Source organism: Elgaria multicarinata, chromosome 23 (assembly GCF_023053635.1).
Source record: "Elgaria multicarinata webbii isolate HBS135686 ecotype San Diego chromosome 23, rElgMul1.1.pri, whole genome shotgun sequence".
Lineage (NCBI taxonomy): Eukaryota > Metazoa > Chordata > Lepidosauria > Squamata > Anguidae > Elgaria > Elgaria multicarinata.
In genome coordinates, this window is record NC_086193.1 from 8,166,290 (window position 1) to 8,191,868 (window position 25,579).

The 25,579-nt window shown below is 44.9% G+C and overlaps 1 protein-coding gene across 1 annotated transcript in view; it reads left to right on the forward strand.

Annotated features, from left to right (window-relative positions):
* Window positions 1–3,233: 3,233 nt before the first annotated feature.
* Window positions 3,234–25,579, forward strand: part of LOC134413204 (granulocyte colony-stimulating factor receptor-like) — a 42,546-nt gene continuing 20,200 nt past the window's right edge. The window contains exons 1-2 of the mRNA XM_063147333.1: window positions 3,234–3,483; window positions 4,830–4,998. Coding sequence (XP_063003403.1) covers window positions 3,234–3,483; window positions 4,830–4,998 — 419 coding nt within the window. The remainder of the gene's footprint in view (window positions 3,484–4,829; window positions 4,999–25,579) is intronic.

Consider the following 25,579-nt stretch of genomic DNA (forward strand, 5'->3'; position numbering starts at 1 on the left):
GCCTGACTGGGGTCCCAGATGCCTCCCCCAAAGCCCTGCCCTAATGGTGCCACACAAAGGCTTTATGGCCACCCTATGCAGGGCTGGAGGCACGGCGGAGGCCATCTCCCTCTCCCTGTCCTCCCGTTCTGCATTTTCGCTAGACAGGCTTTTCTGCTTGCAGTCATTGAAACCCCCACCCCTGGAGCAGGGAATGGGGAACATGATGCCCTCTGGACATTGGTGGACTACATCTCCCATCATTGGCTGGCTTGGGCTGATGGGAGTTAGAGTTTGACCATAGCTGGAGGGCCACAAGTTCCCATCTCTGCCCTGGTTCAACTCGTGACAACAGCCTTTCCAATATCCTCGCTTCAACAATGCTTCGCCAAGAAGCATTGATGAAGGTTGGATTCCTGCATTGGGCAGGGGGCTGGACTCGATGGCCTTATAGGCCCCTCCCAACTCTACTAATCTAGGATTCTATGAAGAGTGCCGTTCAGCTTAGAAGAGGGAAAGCGTGTGTGCGGTGTGCCCAAAGCGTTTCTTTTGGTGATGCTGAGATTGTGTTGCTATCACCAGTTTCTGCCCTTGTGAACAACCACCGGGCTCAGGGTGCAGATATGCGTACACTGCAAGCGAATCGTGGCAAAAAGGCCCTTTTGTATTTCATTTAACTCACAGATTTTGAACCTCAGGGATCTGATAAAAAAAGTGTTATCTTAAACCAAAAACAAACCTGAAAACGAAACAGGTTGAAGGAAACTGATTAGAAACAATATGCCAAATTCTGGTGTAACTATGCCTGTTGAAATAAAATCATGTGTCCATAGAAAATATATTTAATCATAAAACAAATATACACACTTAACATTTGAGCAGAATGGTCCATAAACATACAGCAAACATAAATCCCAAACATGTTTCGACCCCCAAGGTCTTCATCAGTGGGAAAAGAATTTTATACAGATTTTTAAAAACTTTTTAATGCAAATTCTAAAAAAAAAAAAAAAACTTTTTTATGCCCCAGATACAAGGATTTCCAATAGGGCCACAAATTGGCTCATATAAATCTTCAAGGATATAGCAAAAAAGACCGGGGACTAGGCGTTCCCTCCTGCCTCCAAGATACTTGACTCCCAAGCTGTCTCTGAGGCGTAAATAATATCTCTAGTTCATGTAGGCACTGACTTCAAAGGTACATCCACGATACACCCTCCGTCCCTCCCTTCCCCTGGCTCCACCCACTTCTCCCCAAATGCCCACCATCTGCATGGCATTTGTATGGCTCCCCCCTCCATTCTAAAAGGGTGAAATGCTGAGCTCTTCCTTGCTGGCAGGAAGAGCTTGAAGCTACAATACGATGGTGTTTCTAGCATTATGGTCCCGCCCCCATGCCTTTGGCCACACCTCTTTTGCCTTCAGGCCCACCCACCAACGGACTGCGTCCCTCCCCACAAGAGCTTTTCCAAAATTGAACTCAACCTTTGGGCTGAAAGAGGTTCAATACGTCTGATTTAGCCCTGCTGTTAGAATTCCACCCCACCCTCCTGCTGCACCCATAAACCTGCCAACGGAGGGTCCCACTTCATGGACCTGGTGAAGTGGAGTGAACTCTAGTCCAGGGGGCTGTCTTCACGGCGCTGGGTTGGCTCTGCCTCCCTCCGAAACAGTGCAGTTTCCCTCTCCTGGGGTGGCATCGGGTTTCTGGCAGCCATCTGGGGACTGGAGTCTCCCCCCACCCTCTTCCTGGTGGAAGGTGACCAATCAGTGATCTCCTCCCCCCCAGGTACTGCCCCTGGAATGACATCTGTCAGTGGAAGAGCTGTACTGATGGCATTTCAGTTGAAAAAGTCAGGACAAGTTCCCTACTTTTCAAACCTGCAGCTTCACAGCAAAGCTCTTCGTTGGCTGCAAAGCTGCTCCTGCGTCATATAACAGACGCAGCACAGATCCACAGCCACGGTGGGGATTTCCCTGGGTATACACAGCCCCCAGGAAAGCAGAGGCCCAAAATAATAATTATTATTATTATTATTATTATTATTATTATTATTATTATTATTATATACCGCCCGATAGCCGAACCTCTCTGGGCGGTTTACAAAGGTTAAAAACAGTGAACATTAAAAAACAAATATACAAAATTTAAAACCATAAAAAGCATAAATACAAACAAACAAACAATATCCATTTAAAACAACTATTCTCGGGTCAGTTAAAAACTCAGCATATGCTGTTAAATGCCTGGGAGAAGAGAAAAGTCTTGACCTGGCGCCAAAAAGATAATGTTGGTGCCAAGCGAGCCTCGTCGGGGAGATCATTTCATAATTGGGGGCCCACCACTGAAAAGGCCCTCTCCCTTGTTGCCATCCTCCGAGCTTCCCTCGGAGTAGGCACCCGGAGGAGGACCTTAGATGATGAGCGTAGTTTGCTAGCCGTTTTCAGGGGCTGCAAGTCTCTTGGGACTTGGTCAGCAAGTGATAGGAGGACCGATGGAGGTGATATGATGTTAGCGGAAGTCAATTCTGCAGAGCGCTTGTGCCCGCATAGAACAAAGTGTAACATGAGCTGTGAGCCCAGCGTGTTCTCCACTCAAATCTCACCTCTGCTTCAGACTCACTAGATATGACCCTAGGGCAAGCTCTTGAATTTCAGCCTATACTCCCTGAGTTTGGGGGAAGAACGATGACCCCACACCCACACCCACACCCAAGGGAGCAAAACTCACCGCTGCCACCTAGAGCACCTCTGGTGGGCTCCAGCTAATTTATGTATTATTACACTTACATCCTGCCTTTTTTCCCCTTGCAAGGAACCCAAGGTGGCTTACATGTTCCTCCTCCTCTTCTCCATTTTATCCACACAACAACCCTGTGAGGTAGGTTAATGGCCGCCCCTTCCCTTTCTCACAAGCCCCTGAAGGCGTTGCTGGGAGGCAATGTACTAGCATCATTCTTCTGGGAGCTTCTGGGGGGTGGGAATGGCTCCCAAGACTCACCAGAAGCTCTGGATGGCACTCCCATCCCGATTTTGACACAGGCACCCAAAACCGATGGGAGATTTCATGGGACCACTTCCAGCTCAGCCCTGGTTTAATCCTGGTTTAATCCTGGTTTAATCCTGGCCATGAGGCCCTTGCTAGTCTCTTCTCTGCATCCCACCAGTACAACTACGCACGTGAGTTGCTTTACACAGACGTTCACACGTGACGTGAAACCACAGCCGTGTCTGGACGCTTCGTTTGCTCGCTCATGACTGGCCCGCTTCCCGCCCGCTTTCGCGGTGGCAACGAGCTGTGCCAAGCTACCGTCCCCGGCGGCACTCAGAACGCCTGCTTCTCGGCGTGGAATTGTTTGGAAACACGGCGAACAGGCCTGGCCTCAGCCAGAATTAGCACACTGTCGCCAGCCTGTTGCGTCTTCGCCCCTCTGAGAGAGCCGCTGCTGCGGGTGACTTTAATGTTCCAATTTCACCCTCTGCTTGGGTGCCCCAAGGAGCACTGTGAAGCGCTCTGACATTTCCCTGTGAGTAAGTAGCTGCTAATCCTTCCATCTGTCCTCGTTGCCGGCTAGGCTCAAAAAGGGCCGACATGCTGCAGAAAACCTCCCTCGTCCCTCCGCAATTTATTATTCATCACGCCCATTATGCCATTTTAAAACATGCGTACTTTACAGTAATGATCAGATCAATCCTGGCGAAAAACTTGGGCGCTGGTTAATTTAAATTCCTGGGCTTTAAAAGCCAAGCCAAACGGAACTGGAGCGCCAGGGCGCCACCATTGAACTCCACTCTACACTTTGTTGTATTTGAGGAGGTGAAGCTTCTGATATTGATTGGCTTCAGCCAAGCTACTGTGACGGTGCAGAAGTGTCATAAACATTCCAACTGCTCAGGGGACGAAGCATGTTGGCAGACTGGCTTTTGTGTGGGAAGGGGAAGTTATCCATTTGGCTGGGACTGTAAACATAGCGCTGGCCCAGAATAGCTCCCCATCCCCATTTTGCAACCCCTTGGAAGGGGGAATATTTTTGTGAATTATGGGGGTTATGGGTGATTGGGGGTTATGGGGGACTGTAAACATAGCGCTGGCACACTGCCCAAAGCTCTCTACAGTTTCCATTTTAGTTTTTGCAGAAAGTTCTGCTCTGGGGAACATTTGGAGAGAAAAGACAGCTGCTACAAAACAACCCAAAGACACACAATTTTGGGGTGTAGTAGGCACCGTTCTTCACCCCAAATGTCCCTTGCATACAAAGGACACCTGCTGAAATTCCCTTTTCTATACAACTGTTAAAGGTGCAGGAGCCCTGTCCTCCTTTCCATATGGTCACCCTAGCCCTGGAAGACTTTGCAGCCCCCCCTCCAAAAAACCTGGCCAATCTTAGAAGTGATGCTGATAAAAAGAGCCTGCCGGGTGAAGCATGAGGGCCTCCACCTTTCTTGTTAATTACCTCCACGATCTGATACACTGCTTCTGACAATGGTGGTTCTATTTAGCTGTCCTCTCGATCCTCCCAGAGTGCAGGACATGGAATAACGGGCTCAAGTTAAAGGAAGCCAGATTCCAGCTGGACATCAGGAAAAACTTCCTGACTGTTAGAGCAGTGCGGCAATGGAATCAGTTACCTAGAGAGGTTGTGGGCTCTCCCACACTAGAGGCCTTCAAGAGGCAGCTGGACAACCATCTGTCAGGGATGCTTTAGGGTGGATTCCTGCATTGAGCAGGGGGTTGGACTCGATGGCCTTGTCGGCCCCTTCCAACTCTGCTATTCTATGATTCTATGAATGGCCATCAATTGACCTCATCCTCCATGAACTTTTATGACCTGTATTTAAAGCCATCTAAGCGAACATTTTGTTTGCTTGTGGGTGTGTCTCCATTTATTTTTCAGGAGCAGCACAAAGGATCCCCAAGATCGAATACTGTGTCAGCTTCTGGGCGGAAAACATTACTTGCTACTGGGAAGCACAGCCCGAGACGGACCCTCCAACAACCTACACCCTCCACGTCACAGAGTAAGTGTTCTGCGTCATGCCTCTGTGAAGGAAGGCTGGGCTCCACCCAACCTCCCTGCAAGGTAGGCCCTGGACCAATCACCCGGTAACCCAGATCCTCACCTCCCCAACCTCGTACCAAGACTGTATTAGCCAGCCCTTCAGAAAATCACATACACAGGCTAAGGGCTGAAGCAGTTTTATTTACACACACTAAATCTAACACGTAAGGCCCCGGTCAGAAGCACAAGCAAAGGATGCAAAGGGAAGGGAAGTGTGTGGAAATGAAGGAAGAGGTTTGAGGTAGGATTTAGCAGCAATCGAACACCAATCAACCACTTAAAGCATTAGCCCACCATAAATCACGCCACAAAGGCGACAAGTCCTCCCTGGACAGTCCAGACACGTAAAACACAAAAAACCTTTCTAAAAACCAAGCCGTAACCCATCTCGCTGGGGATCTCCCGTTCCACACGCGTGTAGTTCCAGGGAAGAGGGCTGGCCCCTGGTTGCCCACTCCTTTATCCAGCACGTGTGGAATGAAGGAATCTCAGGGCGAACTTCTTGACAGTCAGGGCAAGCTATGGCAGCCACTTAACACATGGCCAACAAAAAGAGGAACCCAATAAATGGGCAAAAGAAGAGACCAGTTTGCATAACATTCTATGCATGACAAGTGAAAAGTCAGAAATAATAACTATAATTAAAATAGAAACACAGTACTACATCTCCAAGCTCTAAAGGTCATAGAATCATAGAATAGTAGAGTTGGAAGGGGCCTACGAGGCCATTGAGTCCAACCCCCTGCTCAATGCAGGAATCCACCCTAAAGCATCCCTGACAGATGCTTGTCCAGCTGCCTCTTGAAGGCCTCTAGGGTGGGAGAGCCCACAACCTCCCTCACTGGTTCCATTGTCGTACTGCTCTAACAGTCAGGAAGTTTTTCCTGATGTCCAGCTGGAATCCTTGCTTCCTTTAACTTGAGCCCGTTATTCCGTGTCCTGCACTCTGCGAGGATTGAGAAGAGATCCTGGCCCTCCTCTGTGTGACAACCTTTTAAGTCTTTGAAGAGTGCTCTCATGTCTCCCCTCAATCTTCTCTTCTCCAGGCTAAACATGCCCAGTTCTTTCAGTCTCTCTTCATAGGTAGCGTGACCATATTTTGGAACCCCAAAAGGAGGACAACAGGGCTCAAGGAGGCGTGCCCAACCCAACCTGCTCAGCCCCCAAGGCGGGCCCATCCTGACATGACCGGCCCCCAGGGGGCGTGGCCTTCGCCACATGTCTGATTTTACAGCTCACAATTAAGACAAACGTGTTCTACAAAACAGGTTAATGTTAAAACCACTGAAATAAAGTGAGCCATTCAATGTATCTGAAATTAACATGAATTTTTAGTTGCTGTAAACATTTCTTTGTGGAGGTTCTTTTTGCTGTCCTCATAGCAGATCAATGCAAAAGAAAATCTATAATTTTCCATTTTTCTAAAGAAAACAGGTCCTGGATTAGAAAAAACAAAGGCTAAAGAGCACTGGGGGGGTTAGGACCTGGTACACAACTGCTAGACTAAACAGAAAATGGGGAACTGGCAGTAAGGAAAGAAATGTCCTACAACTCCCAGCACTGCACAGACAGCATGCAAAGGATTGTGCCCTAACCAAAAGCGAGCCTCACTGAGATTAACAGGACTTATTCCCAGACAAGGGTGGAGAAAGAAAAGAGGAAGAAGGATTGGGTCACTGCAGCAATCTTTTCTCAGGCCCATTCAATGTGATTGAATAGTGAGCAAGAAAGAGCGTCTCTCTTTAAAACATCGTAACACTTGAGATGTAATATAAACTAGATTTTCACAATTTCTATTAAAGGTCTTGCTCCAGGCACAGCCTTTTGCAGATTTTTATCTGTACAATAGTGGGAGAACTGGTGAGAAGCACCCACCATAAGGCCTCAGTGTTGAGTTTCTACCAAACTCTGTTACGACCACTATCAAAAAATCTGACTACAAGAGTTAGGTTTTATTTATTTATTTATTTATTCATTCATTCATTCCATTTATATCCCACCATTTTCCCTCTAAGGAACCCAAAGCAGTGTACATAATCCTCCTCTCCATTTTATCCTCACAACAACAAGCCTGCGAGGTAGGATGGGCTGAGAGTCTGTGACTGGCCCCAAAACACCCAGTGAGCTTCCATGGCTGAGTGTAGACTAGAACCCAGATCTTCCGACTCTCAGTCCGACACTCTAGCCACTACACCCCAAACCACAAGTCAGACATTTAATATGCTAGTAATATTAAAGGGATAGTCAGTGTGAAGTTCAGGTTAATTCTGGTTCACTTTGTGTGAATGACTAGGCAGTGTAGCCTAATCCTACTCAGAAGTAAGTTCAATGGAGTTTAGTGAACACAAAAGGAGACGAAGCGCTCCATCTGCTTTTCTTCCCCTCTGCTCCCCTTTCTCCAGCAAGTGCAACCCCCTCCTGTCAAGGGAGGTTTGCCATAGGATTACATTGGCCTAAAGAAATGTCTATAACTTTTTTATTTTTAATGATATAAAAATGAAATTTGGTGAGCTTACAGATACCTTGGAGATGCTTAAGCATTTCCAATTTTAGACAGATATGTCCATCAGTTTTCTTGCAATGACTTTTTTAAAATGTGAGTTCCAGTCACTTCAAAGTGCTATAACTTCCTCATTTTTCAAGAAACACACATGTAACTTTGCATTGTGATAGAACCTAAGCGGGGCTTGATGCATGGCAGTTTTGAAGCACATATGTTCATCCACTGATTTTTAAGATTTTACCCTCAAACCATCCCCCCATTTACAAAAATGCATTGATCACCATCATTTTTTAAGGTAAACACACATAACCTGGCAACCGGATAGCTTCTAAATATATCCTTAGGAATGGCAATTTTGAAGCACATGGCTTCATCTGCTACTTTTTAGGTTTTTTAAAAAAGTTTGAGTTTTTAAAATTATTCTTTAAAAATACGCTGTCATTTTTCAAGCTACACACTTGCAATATTGCAGCATGATAGAACCTAAGTAGGGCTAGATGCATGGCAATTTTGAAGCAAATAGGTTCATCCGCTGATTTTTAGTAGTTTTTTAAAAAGTTTTACCATTCTCCTTTTACAAAAATGCATTCATCTCTGTCATTTTTAAAGGTAAAGCCATGTAACTAGGCACCATGATAGCCTTTAAATATGGTAGGTCTTTATAAGGGCTTGATGCATGGCGATTTTGAAGCATATAGGTCCATCCGCTGATTTTTAGTGATTTTTAAAAAGTTTTAGCCAAGTTCAGAAAGCTCTGTGTGTATTGGCAGCCGACAAGAAACTTCCTCTCAGCAGGAGTGTTAACCACTTCAAAGGAACACAGGCAATACTAAGACAGGGAGGCCCAGTGGTTTGGCCCAGAATTCGGGGAATTCCAACACATTCACCTGCGGCAGCAAGTGGGCTATCACCTTTCTTGCAGGGGGAGGGGTACTACCGAACAGAAGATCCAGCAGAGACAACCAGTTCAAAAATATGTATTGATTTATTAGTATTTATAGAAGTTTTAAATCAACAGATTTCAGTGTAATGAACCAAAAACATAAAAACATAAACATATAAAAACTACATTGGGAATGCAATGCTGACATCAACTGATGTGTCTTCTTCACAGCAGAACCCAGAGAGGATTGGAGAATGTCCCGGATCCCTCAGGAGAGTGGAGTGTACATACCGAAACAAGACCTCTGCCTAGCCCACGTCGCGAACCGTCTAGCTGCCATGCCAACTCCTCAGCCGAAACAAGTGCCGACCAGCCTGCCGAAGGTGGTGGAGGCCTTCTTCCAAGGCCCATGATTGAAAGAAGGGCCCCTTGGCCGAAGCCAGTACAGGGCCCTTGTCAAATGCCAGTAGAGAAGCCTGTGCCGCCTCCAACAACGGTACAGAAGCAGTTGCCGCCTCCTGTGCGGAGCCCAGATATCACCAGGTGGCCAGAGCCACCCCACACGTCTACCCCGAAGCCGGTGCCTCCCCGTCTGCAGAGCCTAGTGACAACTTCGCCGCCGAAGCCACGCCTGACATCTCTCCCGATATCGATGGCGGCCTGCGTGGAAAAGGCCGTGGCAAAGCCAGGGCTGACCGATGGACCCAAGCCGGATGGAATGCGGCCTATGGCACTCTGGAAAAATGAAGGCATAACATGTTAGTCTTCCATTCAGACAAAAGGGTTTTCAAGTGATTCTGTGGAAGAAACTTAATTTATCTTGACTAAGGAGGAATACGGCCCTGAAATGGACTTTGTTGCCTAAACCGTCTTCTCTGTTTCATACCTTGCCAGTAGAGATTCCTGGAAATGAGTTCAAACGTTGGCAACAAGCTCTAGCCACATGCAGTGGAGGGGGCAAGCGCATCCGTGTCAATCAAGCGACTCTCTTCCGGCCAACTAACCTAGGGGGGTTGGGTGTCCCAAAGCTTAGGCTGTACCATGATGCCTTTCAATTGAGGCAACTACTCCAAATAATTAGGAACAAGACCGCAATCCCGTGGGTGTCAATTGAAAGCGCCCCCTGCATCCCTACGATCAGGGCGATCCCCTTTCTTCCAACACTGAAAAAACATGTACAAACCATTAAAAACCCGTTTTTGAAAGCAAATGTCAAGCTTTGAGCAAAATGGGCAAAATGGTTTGCAACAACCCCTTCCCCCTAACCCTGATTTATCAATAGGAATCCTGGCAAATCCTTACAAATGTTGCAGTCTCGTCACTGACCTGTGCGGCGGCTTTGGATAGTAAAGCCGCGTTGGCCTGGACGAAGTCGAAGGTGGTGGGTTGGGTCCATCGGTCTTTTGCCAAGGCATCTCTCTCGCTTTTGCCGGAGCGGCCTTTCCGACGCAGGTCGCCTTTGACTTTTGGAGAGATGCCCGGCGTGGCTTCTTTGGCGAAGTTGGTCCTCGGCTCTGCGTTGGGGGCGTCACCGGCTCCAGGGTAGTCGCGTATTGTGGGTTGACCCACAAGCTGGTAATATCTGGGGTCCGCACACGAGGCGGCACCGGCTTCTGTACCGTTGTTGGCGGCGGCACAGGCTCCTCTACTGGCACTCCTCGAAGGAAGAAATTATTTCTTTCGGGCCTCGGCAAGGAGGCCTCCACCAACTTGGGCAGTCTGGAGGGCACTTTTGTTGGCTGATACGTTGGCCATGGTTTTGCTTGAAATAGAGTGATTTTACGGCTCCACTCATCACGACGTGGGCTTGGCAGAGGTGTTTCCTTGGCAGAGGTCATTCCTCTCTCTTGAGGGATCCGGGGCAGTTTGAAATCCTCTCTGGATTCTGTTGGGAAGAAGACACATCAGTTTATGGAAGCGTTTATTGAACTCCCCTCCGCAAATGGCCAACTTTGATTTTTAAGAACAGATGTTTTGTAGAAAAAATAAAAAGCACAAAACTTGAACTTATTCTGTTTTTTCTTAAAACAGCTAATTGGTATAAAACGGTGACCCTTAAAGGGCAGTACGGCGCCCCTCTGAGGTCTGCGCCCTAGGCGGCTGCCTAGTGGGCCTAATGGTAGCACCGGCCCTGTTTCTCCCAATACGTTGACCATTTCTTGCACCCCTTCGTGGCACAAATGCTTTCATATTTAAAAGAAAACTTTGATTTCATCTATAAAATAGAGGGTAAATATATTCCGCCCGATGCCATTGTGGCAATTTTTGACGTCCATTCCCTCGATACTACCCCCCATATTGAGGCACGCAATACTGTTGAATGGTATCTCAATAAACGGGATAATCTTTCTCCACCTACCTATGTCCTATTAGAACTTACTGAGATCATATTAGAAAAAAACTATTTTAGGTTTGATGAAAAACAATTCCTGCAGATTCGAGGCGTTGCCATGGGAAGCCCTTTTGCCCCTAGTGCGGCCAATTTAATCATGGCACGGCTGGAAGAGGATTTTATCTCTCATCCGGCTCAAAACCCCTTCTATATTTATTTATTTATTTATTTATTTATTTATCATACTTATACCCTGCTCCTCAGCCAAAAAAGGCTCTCGGAGCGGCTTACATTTAGCAAAAAAGACAGTATAAGGAAATACTATTCTATAAACGATACATAGACGATATTTTTTTTAATTTTTGCAAATCCACATAGTTTCATTGACTTTTTAACCTGGATCAATACTATAGCAACATCAAATTTTCCTCTCATCAAGATAGAAATGAGACTGCCTTTTCGGATACATGGGTTTACTGCCATTCTGATCACTTATATCTAAAAAAGTTTATAAAACCAACAGACAGAAATTCTTTCTTACATTATTCCTCATTCCATCTTCCACATCTAAGAAAAAATTTCTTACCTGCCATGATGTTGAAAGGCCACCACTCTGGAAAGTTTCCCTAATGCTGAGTCTCACAGCTGCAGTCCTTACCGGCCCAAAGTCCGGTAAGGAATAGGCCACACACTTGCAATGATGTCAACCTGTTTATGGCTGTTCCCATGGTGACCTGGGATTTGTGAGGCGGGCTCAAGGGAAATATTCAAAGTAGGATATGGTGATGAAAGACGGTGTCATAGCAGAAGGTAGGGTGACCATATGGAAAGGAGGCCAGGGCTCCTGTATCTTCAACCGTTTTAGAGAAAAGGGAATTTCCCTTTTTATCTCAACAGTGAAAGCTGCAGGAGCTATACTAGAGTGACCAGATACAAAAGAGGGCAGAGCTCCTGCAGGCTGAACTGTTTGATGACAAGGGAATTCCATCAGGTACTCCATGCATACAAATGACACCTGCTGAAATTCCTTTCCCTCTACAATTGTTACAGAAGCCCTGTCCTTCCTTTTCATAGAGTCACCCTACAGAAGGCAGAAGAGCAGACCAAGGGCTAAGAATTCAGCTAGGCAGGGAAGAGAGTTAGTGGTTCACAGACTCCCTGTATCTGTCTGTCGAAGAGTCAGTGATCTCCATCTTGACCTCTAGAGAGCAAGGCCTAGTCTGAGATGGCTGAGATAGTTCAAAGAGAATCACTTGAAAGCCCTTTTGTTTGAATGGAAGACTAACATGTGATGCCTTCAGGTTTCCAGAGTGCCATAGTAGTGAAGGGTCCTTTTAGTTACCCTGGCACTAAGTATGACAGGGTCCAGAAGATGGTAGTGACATTACCTTGGATTCCTGTATCGCAGTAAATTTGGTGTGTGTGTTAATAAAGAAATAGCCTTGTTAGTATATGTGCCCTGAATGCAAAAGTCTTGAGTTCAAATTTCCACCAATGCCTAGGACTCCCTAGATAACCTTAGGCAAGCCTCTTGGAAGTTGATTTTCTAGATCCATTTCTAGATTCTAGGGACAGTCCTCGATTCAAGCTAATCAACCTAGGATTAATCCTATCAATGGGTATTAGTCATGATGAGCCTATATTAATTACCCTCAGTGTCAGATGCGGTTTGGCACTAAATACCAGTTGCTAAGGAACAAGGAGGGTGCCACTGCGATCACGTCTTGGTTGTGCATTTCTCACACCGTCCACACTGGCATTGTGGGAGGGAATCACAAAAGAACTGGGCAATCCGCAGCAGTTCTGAAAGGAAGTCAACGCTTTTGGAACTCAGCTTCTCAGTGGGCGGAATTCTGGATCTAGCAGTATCTCAGATCTCTGGCTATTACAGAAACAGGTCAGATCACCAGTCCGATTGCTAGTACCCCCCAGAGCAGGCACATTGAAGCAATGAAACTTAGAGAAATGGGGACCTACCAAGTTCCCACGGATTCACTGTGTCTACTCCAGTTAGGAGGAGCAATTGAATTCAGGCCATTATCTCTCTTTCAAACCAGAAAGAACAGAATAAGGATGTTTCTCTAATGTACAACTATCATGACTATCAGAGGTTGCTACATCCCATACACTGATGAAGCAAAAGCACATTGGTGGCATCTTCCTTTCCCTTCTAAAATGTTCGAGTAATTCAACTGCTGCCAGCACACGTTTCGTAATTTCCCTTTACATAGATTTCAAGTATAAAAAACGATAGATCTACTGGTCTCAGGCAAAAAGTATCTGGACATACTCTAATTCTTAATTTTAAAGTTCAGTTTATTGAACACAAAAGTTCAATAGCTAACCCCCATCACGTGTATTACGATGTTCAACACACTAAAATAAAACCACTTGGAGAGCATTTAGCTAAATTCACAGGCAACTTCTTTTTAAGTGCATCTCAAAGACTTTGCATAGTTCAGATTTATTGAGATTTTCATCACCTGTTTTCTCCCATTAATCTAACAGAAGAACAATTATATGGAAGAGGCTAGGGTGACCATATTTTGGAAAACAAAAAGGAGAACAACATGGTCGCCCCCAAGGGGGGGTGTCCAGCACCAAGGGGGCGTGCCCACCCGAACATAGCCTTGGTCACATGTCTGATTTTACAGCACACATTTAAGACAAATCTCTTCTTCATAACATCTTAATGTTAAAATCACTGAAATAAAGAACAAGTGAGAGATTCAATGTATCTGAAATTAACTTCACTCACTCCTACTTTTGTAGGTTTTGCTGTACTTTGAAGCTTTTGCTATACTCTTTGTGTTATTTTATTTATTTATTTATTTATTTATTTTATTACATTTATATACCGCCCCACAGCCGAAGCTCTCTGGGCAGTTTACAACAATTAAAAATAGTAAACATTAAAAGTATACAAAAATTTAAAAAACATAAAAACAGTATAAAAACAACAGTATAAAAAGTGTTACCTTCTCCCCTTCCCTCAAATATTTTTTCTGACTGTATCTTCACTCATTGCAAGCTGCTGTTGTTGTTAAAAGGGTTTGCTACTGGCCCCAGATCTGTTTCAAATTTGGTATGGCTAAAGCTCTACCTAAAAGCTATCATGGTGCCAACTTTCAGCTCTTTATCTTTAAAAATGACAGTTTAAAAAATAATAATTTTAAAACCTCATTTTTAAAAAAATTCCTAAAAAATCAATGGATGAGTGGATCTCTTTTAAATTTGGTGTGGCTAAAGCTCTACCTAAATCCTATCATGGTACAAAGTTTCATCGCTTTATCTTTAAAAATGATGGTTTTAAAAATAATAATTTTAAAACCTCAATTTTTAAAAAATTCTTAAAAAATCAATGGATGAACGGATATGTTTCAAATTTGATGTGGCTAAAGCTCTACCTAAGTCCTTTCATGGTGCAAAGTTTGATCTCTTTATCTTTAAAAATGACAATTTAAAAAATAATAATTTTAAAACCTTAATTTTTAAAAAAATTCCTAAAAAATCAGTGGATGAACAGATCTGTTTCAAATTTGGTATGACTAAAGCCCTTCCTAAGAGCTACCATTGTGCCAAGTTTCATGTCTTTATCTTAAAAAATGACGGAGTTATAAGCATTTTTGTTAATTCCCATTAGAGCTGCTCTTTGTAAAAAATCCGGATTTCCCTCCCCCTCCCGGATTTACCGGCTTACAGTAGAAATCCGGTCATATGGTCACCCTACTGCTAACACCAGAACTGGACACAATACTCTAGATGAGGCCTAACCAGGGCCGAACAGAGAGGAACCAGTACCTCACGTGATTTGGAAGCCATACTTCTATTAATGCAGCCCAAAATAGCATTTGCCTTTCTTGCAGCCATATCGCCCTGTTGGCTCCTATTCAGCTTGTGATCTACAACAATTCCAAGATCTTTCTCGTTTGTAGTATATATTTTTGTATATCGCCTCGGGTAGTCACGGAGTGGAAGAAGAGGAGATTGGAAAATATACTAAATAACCCTACACCTACTTACTTAGGAGTAAGCCTTAAATTGACAGTGCTTACTTCTGAGTAGACATGGATAGGAATGCACTGTAAATGTCATTTGCGAACCCAAAGAATGAGATTCTTTGGTGGCATTTCCTTCTACACACACACACAGCGCCTGTCTTTCCTCCCCTCTCCTGGGAAACTTTCTGTTTCAACATCTAAAATGTATTTTAACAGCGTACGCTAGGAACACCCGCTTTCTCCTTTGCTCGTCCTAGCTATGCACCTGCAAAACGCGGTTGCGAAAGGTTGGAACGTCATCCGCCGAACGATTCCCCCGGTGAAAACCTTTGCAGCGGCAAATTCATTCGCTGAATATTCATCTCAAATACATGAATATTCAGGACAGACGTGGAGAAGAGATAGAAATTCCTTGGGGACAGACACCAAAAACTGGACGACAAGGCCATTGCCAATGCGGTCATAGTCTGGGGTGAGCTGGGAGCTAGGCGTGGGTGGAGAAATGTGTTTGGTTCTTCTTCTTCTTCTTCTTCTTCTTCTTCTTCTTCTTCTTCTTCTTCTTCTTCTATTATTATTATTATTATTATTATTATTATTATTATTATTATTATTATTTCTATACCACCCCATAGCCAAAGCTCTCTGGGCGGTTTACACAAGATTAAAAACAATTAAAAACAATATACAGAATTTAAAAACCACATAAACATACATCACAGAAACATATATCTAAAAACAACTATAAAAACAGACCCAGGATCGATGAAACTCATCACTTATTGCTAAAGGCCTGGGGAAAGAGAAAAGCTTGAACCTACGCTGAAAAGATAGCAATGTGGGCACGAGGCGGGCCTCGTTGGGGAGAGCATTCCATAATTGGGGGGCCACCACAGAGAAGGTCCTGTCCCTTATTGCCATTCTCTGAGCTTTGCTTCTTTGCGAGATCATATAATCATAATCATAGAATCATAGAATAGCAGAGTTGGAAGGGACCTACAAGGAATCCACCCTAAAGCATCCCCGACAGATGCTTGTCCAGCTGCCTCTTGAAGGCCTCTAGTGTGGGAGAGCCCACAACCTCCCTAGGTAACTGATTCCATTGTTGCACTGCTCTAACAATCAGGAAGTTTTTCCTGATGTCCAGCCGGAATCTGGCTTCCTTTAACTTGAGTCCATTATTCTGTGACCTGCACTCTGGGAGGATCGAGAAGAGATCCTGGCCCTCCTCTGAGTGGCAACCTTTTAAGAGATCCTGGTTGCCCTCCTCTGAACACGCTCCAGCTTGTCTGCGTCCTTCTTGAATTGTGGAGCCCAGAACTGGACGCAATACTACTACTACTACTAATAATAATAATAATAATTTTATACCACTGGGTATATTAACATCTCTAAGCGGCACACATTAAAATACCATATCATCACATTGTAAAGTATTATTAGAATATTAATACTATTATATTCAGTATGTTACAAGGTAGCTTCTGTGAGCAGTACTGACTCCATTTTGAAGCGACCCAAAACCCCACCTACAGACTGAGAGCATTCACAGAAGGCCTAGGTCAAGTAACCATTTCCTGATAGACTTCTTCAAATGCATGCCCCAGAGACAAACTAAGCAGAATATGAATGCTGGATAGCAAGAGTCATACCTGGTCATACACCTGCTAATGCAGCCCTGTGGCTGAACTTCAGGCTGCATCAAGTACAACCATCATCCCAAATCACCCTCTTTTGTTCCCATAGCAAGCCGATCTTTAGATAAGATCATACAAAAACCCTCAAGTTGAAGGGAAGGGTGGAGGCTAGCTCTCTCGCTCTCTCTTGAACCAGCAACACAGGGCATACTAGACTTTCCAAAGCACCATGGGTGAGTGCTTTGCCTCGCTGTATTCTTTGCCTCTTCACCTAAGACCAGGAGTTGCAACGCTCCCCAAGGAAAGGTATATTGCCTTTAAAGATTCCCACTACTCTTTCCCCTGCTGTCTCTGTGTGTATTCTCTTAAGTCTAGGGCATATGAAAAGGAGGACAGGGCTCCTGTATCTTTAACAGTTGCATGGAAAAGGGAATTTCAGCAGGTGACATTTGTGTATATATGGACAACCTGGTGAAATTCCCTCTTCATCACAACAGTTAAAGGTGTAGGAGCTATACTAGAGTGACCAGATTTAAAAGAGGGCAGGGCTCCTGCAGCTTTAACTTTTGTGATGAAGAGGACATTTCACCAGGTTCCCCATATATACAAATGACACATGCTGACATTTCCTTTTCAATATAACTGTTAAAGATACAGGAGCCCTGTCCTCTTTTTCATAGGGTCACCCTATACAGCCCTGTCCTCCTTTTCATAGGGTCACCCTACTTAAGTCTCAAAAAGTCTATTTTTCGGTCTTGAAACTGCTTCTAAGCCTCTACTTGCTCAGCTAATTTCCCCAAAACTAGCTTGTGCCTTTGTATTTGTTTCAACCTCAATAAATCTGCCATTGTGGCGTTATCCCCTTCAGTGCTGTAAGTTTCTTGAGTAAGAGTCACCTTACTTAGCCACAGACGCTCTATTGCCAAGGGTGTGAGTCTCATTAGAACGTGTGCAAGTCTGTACACGAGTCTAATGAGAGCACATCACGTAACTAATAATAATAATAATAATAATAATAATAATAATAATAATAATAATAATATCTGGTCAAGAGAGCCCTGCCCTTTTGACCAGATGGAAAAGATGGCAAGGCTCCTGCAGCTTTAACTGTTGTGACGAAGAGGGGATTTCACCAGGTGCTGCAAGCGTACAAATGACATGTCATGAAACTCCCTTTTCTATACAACCCTTGAAGATATAGGAGCCCGGTCCTCCTTTCCATAGGGTCACCCTAAGCCTACTTCCTGCTATGCCTGAAAATTCTCTCTGGAGGGTTGTAGGACTTATTTATTTATTGTTGCATTTATATCCCACCTTTTTTCCACCTTAGAATCATAGAATAGCAGAGTTGGAAGGGGCCTACAAGGCCATCGAGTCCAACCCCCTGCTCAATGCAGGAATCCACCCTAAAGCATCCCTGACAGATGCTTGTCCAGCTGCCTCTTGAAGGCTTCTAGTGTGGGAGAGCCCACAACCTCCCTAGGTAGCTGATTCCACCGTCGCACTGCTCTAACAGTCAGGAAGTTTTTCCTGATGTCCAGCCGGAATCTGGCTTCCTTTAACTTGAGCCCGTTATTCCGTGTCCTGCACTCTGGGAGGATCGAGAAGAGATCCTGGCCCTCCTCTGTGGGACAACCTTTTAAGTATTTGAAGACTGCTATCATGTCTCCCCTCCATCTTCTCTTCTCCAGGCTAAACATGCCCAGTTCTTTCAGTCTCTCCTCATAGGGCTTTGTTTCCAGACCCCTGATCATCCTGGCTCCCTCCTCTGAACACGCTCCAGCTTGTCTGCGTCCTTCTTGAATTGTGGAGCCCAGTGTTCTAGACAAGTTCTTTGCCCTTAGGAACGAGATCCAATTCAGCCCCTAAGAACGACTCCACACTTTCCAGCGACAGAGGGTTCAAAAGCGCTTTATTGATTATAATCAAGATCTGAGAGTCTTGAAAGCAACAGTCAGACAAAGAATTGGAAATTCAGCACAGCTTTTCAAGCCTGAAAGGGGCAGTGCCCCATAGCAATATTAACCAATCAGAATGTAGCCCCAGAGCTTCTTATCTTCTGCAAAACAATCCCTTTGTAACAGTAAGTTACTGCAAGTTAACTTTCTGCCTGGAGCCGAGAAACTATTGTTTTGGTTAGATAAGACAGTTACATGAAGACACCCTTGAAGACGCCCTGCTACGTGACATTTCGCCTGGTGTGTAATGGATACTTTACAGCTTCCTTTAGAAAATGGAGGTGGTTCTGCTAACATAGCGTGACCATATTTTGGAACCCCAAAAGGAGGACAACAGGGCTCAAGGAGGCGTGCCCAACCCAACCTGCTCAGCCCCCAAGGCGGGCCCATCCTGACATGACCGGCCCCCAGGGGGCGTGGCCTTCGCCACATGTCTGATTTTACAGCTCACAATTAAGACAAACGTGTTCTACAAAACAGGTTAATGTTAAAACCACTGAAATAAAGTGAGCCATTCAATGTATCTGAAATTAACATGAATTTTTAGTTGCTGTAAACATTTCTTTGTGGAGGTTCTTTTTGCTGTCCTCATAGCAGATCAATGCAAAAGAAAATCTATAATTTTCCATTTTTCTAAAGAAAACAGGTCCTGGATTAGAAAAAACAAAGGCTAAAGAGCACTAGGGGGGTTAGGACCTGGTACACAACTGCTAGACTAAACAGAAAATGGGGAACTGGCAGTAAGGAAAGAAATGTCCTACAACTCCCAGCACTGCACAGACAGCATGCAAAGGATTGTGCCCTAACCAAAAGCGAGCCTCACTGAGATTAACAGGACTTATTCCCAGACCAGGGTGAAGAAAGAAAAGAGGAAGAATGATTGGGTCACTGCAGCAATCTTTTCTCAGGCCCATTCAATGTGATTGAATATTGAGCAAGAAAGAGCGTCTCTCTTTAAAACATCGTAACACTTGAGATGTAATATAAACTAGATTTTCACAATTTCTATTAAAGGTCTTGCTCCAGGCACAGCCTTTTGCAGATTTTTATCTGTACAATAGTGGGAGAACTGGTGAGAAGCACCCACCATAAGGCCTCAGTGTTGAGTTTCTACCAAACTCTGTTACGACCACTATCAAAACATCTGACTACAAGTTACAAGAGTTAGGTTTTATTTATTTATTTATTTATTCATTCATTCATTCCATTTATATCCCACCATTTTCCCTCTAAGGAACCCAAAGCAGTGTACATAATCCTCCTCTCCATTTTATCCTCACAACAACAAGCCTGCGAGGTAGGATGGGCTGAGAGTCTGTGACTGGCCCCAAAACACCCAGTGAGCTTCCATGGCTGAGTGTAGACTAGAACCCAGATCTTCCGACTCTCAGTCCGACACTCTAGCCACTACACCCCAAACCACAAGTCAGACATTTAATATGCTAGCAATATTAAAGGGATAGTCAGTGTGAAGTTCAGGTTAATTCTGGTTCACTTTGTGTGAATGACTAGGCAGTGTAGCCTAATCCTACTCAGAAGTAAGTTCAATGGAGTTTAGTAGGGTGACCATATTTTGGAAACCAAAAAGGAGGACAAAATGGCCGCCCTCAGGAGGCGTGGCCACCCCAACATGCCCACCCCCAAGGCGGAGCCAACTCAACATGTCCGGCCCCCAAGGGGGTGTGGCCTCGGTCACATTTATTTATTTATTACATTTTTATACTGCCCAATAGCCGAAGCTCTCTGGGTGGTTCACAAAAAGTAAATGATAGCAACCAATGAGTGCCAAAGGCACACAACTACTATAATAATGTATTAAATACTAAAAAAAGAATTAACACTTATATAATACTATTTCTTTATTTTTATAACTTAATAAACAACCACAACAGTCATAGAACACATTAGAATAGTGGTTCCCAATTGGTGGTCTGCGTAACCCACCCAGGAGGTCCACCATGGCTTGGCATTTGAAAAACAATATACAATTGTAGAAACATATAATCACAAAATCTCAGCAATATTTTATCAATTGCCATAAACTTCTTTCAATAGGCTTTTAGCCTGTATTGCCACAAAAATTGAAACCATAAAAAAGTAATAAAACATCAAGACTAAAAACACAAATACAAAATACAATATAAAATACAATGCCTAATATGCAGTTTCAGAATTTAACATATTTTTATTTCCTGTACAAATTCTAAGACTTTTCTTCCTTACATGGCCTGGAATATTTTTCACCAGACCTTATTTTTCTTAAAAGGGGTGGAGTGTTTAACAGGAAACGGTAAAACTGCTTGCAAGTCCAATTCTTGTAATTATATTTAAGCTGTAAGAGTCCTTTCAGTGTCTCCACAGACAACTGGCTCCTTTCTTTCGTCCACTGTGTTTCCATCATCGAGAAGATACGTTCCACATTTGCATTGTGTGACGGAATTGCATAAAAGAACTGTGCGATCTTCAGCAGTTCAGAGTAGTAATCTGCAGTTTTTGAACTTTCAAAAAATTTAGTCCACTTTTGATGTGCCATCAAGTCTTTGAAGTCAACGTCATCACACATACTTTCAAAATATTTTTTTCAGATTTGCAAACTGATCAAAGCAACTGACATCATTGATGACCACTCCCTTCTCTGTCAAGTACTCCATGGTAGTCTGCACATCAGCCCATTTTGGTTCCTCAGTCAGGGCAATCCATTTGAATATTGAGAACTCTTCTAGGGGTCTCATCCACTTCTGGAGATAGTCAATGCACCTCTTGTACTGCTGATTTACTTGGGCACAGAATGAGTCACACCGTGCATCAAGTCCCTCCCTGCGATTTTTCCCCAGGAGTTCCCTAACTTTAAGAGACAAAAAATGGTTGGTCTCCCGTTCACGGAGGACGTACATGACAGAGTCCAAACATTTCAACACTTCCACCACGGAGTTGTTCTCACGCTCCAGCTCCTCGATGTATTTGTGGAACATGCTCAAGAGTGCGTGCATGTGCCAGAGGTAGATCTCGCTGAAGCTGTCTTCAAAGAACTTCTGGATCTCAGGAGGTGGATCGTCTAGAGAAAGAAAGAAGGACTTCACGGCTGGAAACATCTGTAGTAGCCTTGTTATTGCAGGGAATAAGGATAGCCACCGTGTCCTGCTGTGGGGAAGCATCTGTCTAAAGTCAATTTCCACAAAATGGCAAAACTCCTTCAGACTCTCTGTTCTCACTGTGTAAATGTGGAAGTATTGGTATATGTTAGAAATATTAGTATCCACTTTCACATCTAGTTTCTGTGCCCCGTAATGTACACAATTGTTCAAAATGTGTGCTGAGCAACCCACACCAATCAAAGTGGTCTTCTGCAGCAACCTTTTCAAGTTTGCAAAGACGTTATTCCCTTGCTCAGCCCGCCGTAGTCCACCAAACATGGTATTGCAGTTGTCACCTGTGAAGGCAATGCACTTCTCCAACAAGCCGTTCTTCTCCAGAGTGCCCTTCACATAGTTTGCAATTGTATCTGCTGTCTCATTTGGTGTGTTTTTCAGTTCGATGAGCTTGGACTGCAACCCACCATTCTTCCAGTCAAAATACTGAACTAGAACTGGAAATATTTTCACCGCACCATGGTTGCTTGCATCCGTTGAGACTCCACAGTATGGAATGTTGTAGTCTTTCATTGCTTGCAGGGCATATTCCACAGACTGTGGTGCAAGCACAGAGCTCACAATTGCTTCTGTCTTGGTGCGAGCACTTGCAAACTTCCGGGCTACTTCTGAGTCAGGGAATAGTGTCTTGAACAAGTCAGAGGTGCAGTCCATTGATCTAAAGGTGCTGTGATGCATCACAGTGTGGAAGGCCATTGTACCCTCCGATGCAGTGATCTCATCCTCCGTTTTGGTTCCTGGTTTCACAAAGAAATCAGTCACTTTGCAAGAAGACTTTTCTCCTCGAACAGCCGCCCTGTGCTTCGCTGAGTCCACATGGTTTTGCAAATCCAAAGCAGCTTTATGTGCAACAGACACGTAAGTGCCAGGCCTGCATATGGTGCACTCAGCCTCATTCTCATCACGACCCTTCTTGAAGCAGGTAAATTTGGCCATCAGCTGTGGTGTGAACTTGCACTTCGTTTTTGGCATGATAATGTATTTATGCAGTGTTATAAACCAGAATCTAAAAGACAAGACAGTAAGAGATCACTGAGCATCTCTGAATCCTACAACAAATCTGTTACTGTCGTGAAATGCAGGAAAAAGGGACAGAACTACAACAACAACACTTCCCTTAACATAGATTTCAACTTTGAAAAACTGTATAACTTCTTGTCCAAGGCAAAAATAATCTGGACATACTAGAATTCTTAATTTTAAAGTTCAGTTGTATTGAACACCAAAGAATCCACATTAAGTGTATGTTCAACACAATAAAACAAAGCCACCTTCAAAGCAGCTAGCTACAATTCACAGGCAAGTTCCTTTTCAATGCAATCTCAAACACGTCACTTATTTCAGCTCACCCTAACAACAACCGTGCCACTACACAGTATAGCATAAGTATATGGATTTAAAGCATCCGTTTTTCAGAAGCAGGTAAGATTCAAGGCTCAAGTACATTTTACACAACTGTTTCACATGCTAAGGAAATTTTGCAGAACTGCATCACATGCAAGTGAAATGGCCCAAAGTTATTTCCTGGTCTGGAGAGCTATGTCGAAACAGTGAGTAGCAATGAAGATGCAGGGCAGTTGTTAGATATCAAGATGTCTATCCCATGAAAACACTTTCAGACAACATGTAAAATTACTGGCAAGAAAATGATAAGGTTTAGAATATGTCTAAAGTCATGATTGGCCACCTTTATAACTTTGATCTTGCATTTGCAATGCAATGCATAGCTACTGGGTTTAAAGGCCCAGAGCAGTTTCCATTAAAGATAATGGTTTTTGCAGGTTCAATGCTAATCTATTATCTCCATGGCACAAGGAATTATATTAGGGCGTGGAAAAGTAAAGGATAACTGGCATTATTAATATCATATTATCAGCATCAACAGCAAGAGACGGAGCCTTATTAATATTCAAATCACCATGCATTACAACACCGGCAAGAGACGCAGCCTTATTAATATTAAAATCACCATGCAAGAGACGGAGCCTTATTATAGCATCACCACCCATTATCAACAGCAAGATTATTATTATTATTGTTTATTTATATAGCACCATCAATGTGGTGCTGTACAGAGTAAACAGTAAATAGCAAGACTCTGCCGCATAGGCTTACAATCTAATGATTGTAAGGAGCATTTTTAACATTATCACCACCCATTATCACATCACCAGCAGAAGGAGTTTTATTAGCATCACCACCCATTATCTGGACACGTAGATACTGGGAAATAAGTTTGCATGGTCTTGCAACCTGGGCTAGTTTCCCTGGACCCCAAGCCTTGGTCAAATGTACCTGTTTCCCCACACATCCAGCATGGGAGCCCAGCCATCTAGCATGGGGAAAAGTCCTGCAATAATAATAATAATAATGGAAACACACTCTGTGTACACTCAGAGGAGCTTGAATATACTTCATTGTATTTAGCACTTTAAAAATATGGACAAATGGAAGAGAAGGAGCATTTACATCACCATTTCCATTTTTCAGGGACAAAACTTGTAAAAAATAGCCATTTTAAAGTGGTTAAAGCAATGAAGCCCCTCTCTCAAGCTCTAGTCTCCCCCCCCGCCTTTCCCTAGCCCTGCATCCCAGCCTCTCCCCCCTCCACCTCACCATTATTATTATTATTATTATTATTATTATTATTATTATTATTATATTTTATTATTATTATATATTATTATTATTATTATTATTATTATCACCACCCCCATGCCAAATTAGGGAGGATGGTGGCCTTGCCTTGTCCTACGTTTTCCCACGTTGTCGTTGCAGAGTTGCCTCCTCCCTCCTCACCTCGTGTCCTGCTGCTGCCTGGTGCGTGGCTGGTGGATGTCCTCCGCCTTCCTTCCGCTTCCGCTTGACCGGCCCACGCCTTGCTCTGCCAGGTTGTCCCCGGCTTCCCTTGTCCTCCTGATGACCACCTTGGTCCGCCACCAGGCTGCTTCCCCCCCCCACTGCTTGTTCTGCCCCCCCCCGTTGCCTTGCCACAAGCGGCAGCGGGCAGGTGGCACAAGCGGCGGCACTTGCACCGCACCAGGCCGCGCCGGGTCGGGCCACGCCAGGCCATGCCGGGCCGCCCGCCTCGCTGCTGCTTCTCCGGCGCTGGCTTGCTGCTGCGGCTGGGCCGCACCAGGCCATGCCGGGCCCGCACCGCCTGCGTCCTCGATGGCTGCTGCGGCCGCCTGCGACCAGGCTGCGCCGGGCCGCACCGCGCCGGGCTGCGCCGGCCGCCTCGATGCCTGCTCGCTGCGGCCGCGCCGGGCCGGGCCACGCCAGGCCGCGCCGGCGCCGCCCGCCTCGATGGTTCCGGCGCTGGCTTGCTGCTGCGGCCGGGCCGCGCCAGGCAGGCCGCGCTGCGCTGGGCCGCTCCACCCGCGCCCTCGATGGTTCCGCTGCTGCGGCCGCTTGCGACCAGGCCGCGCCGGGCCGCTCGCCGCCTCTGCCTTGCTTGCCTTGGATTAAGACGGCCACCGAAAATGCTGCAGGCAGGTAAGGACGGCCGCGGCCGAGTCCCCCCCGCCCCGGTGTTTCAGCGGCCCACTCCGGATCCTCCGGATCGTGTGGTTTCCCCGGTGGTTACCGGAGTAATCCGGTGCCTATGGTCACCCTATTCATAGGGCTTTGTTTCCAGAGCCCTGATCACCCTGGTTGCCCTCCTCTGAACACGCTCCAGCTTGTCTGCCTCCTTCTTGAATTGTGGAGCCCAGAACTGGATGCAATACTCCAGATGAGGCCTAACCAGGGCCGAATAGAGAGGAACCAGGACCTCACGTGATTTGGAAGCTATACTTCTATTAAGGCAGCTCAAAATAGCATTTGCCTTTCTTGCAGCCGTATCGCACTGTTGGCTCCTATTCAGCTTGCGATCTACAACAATTCCAAGATCCTTCTCGTTTGTAGTATTGCTGAGCCACTCTCCTCTCTCTTGTTAGGGTTCTATGACTTTAAACCAAACTTGGACTTGACAGCACTTCAAGCAGAGGATTATCCTCTGTAAAGTAGGACACCTGGCCACCATAAACAATGACCTAGAGGGGTGGGTGGGCTTTCCCTTGCTGGAGGTCTCTCAGCAAA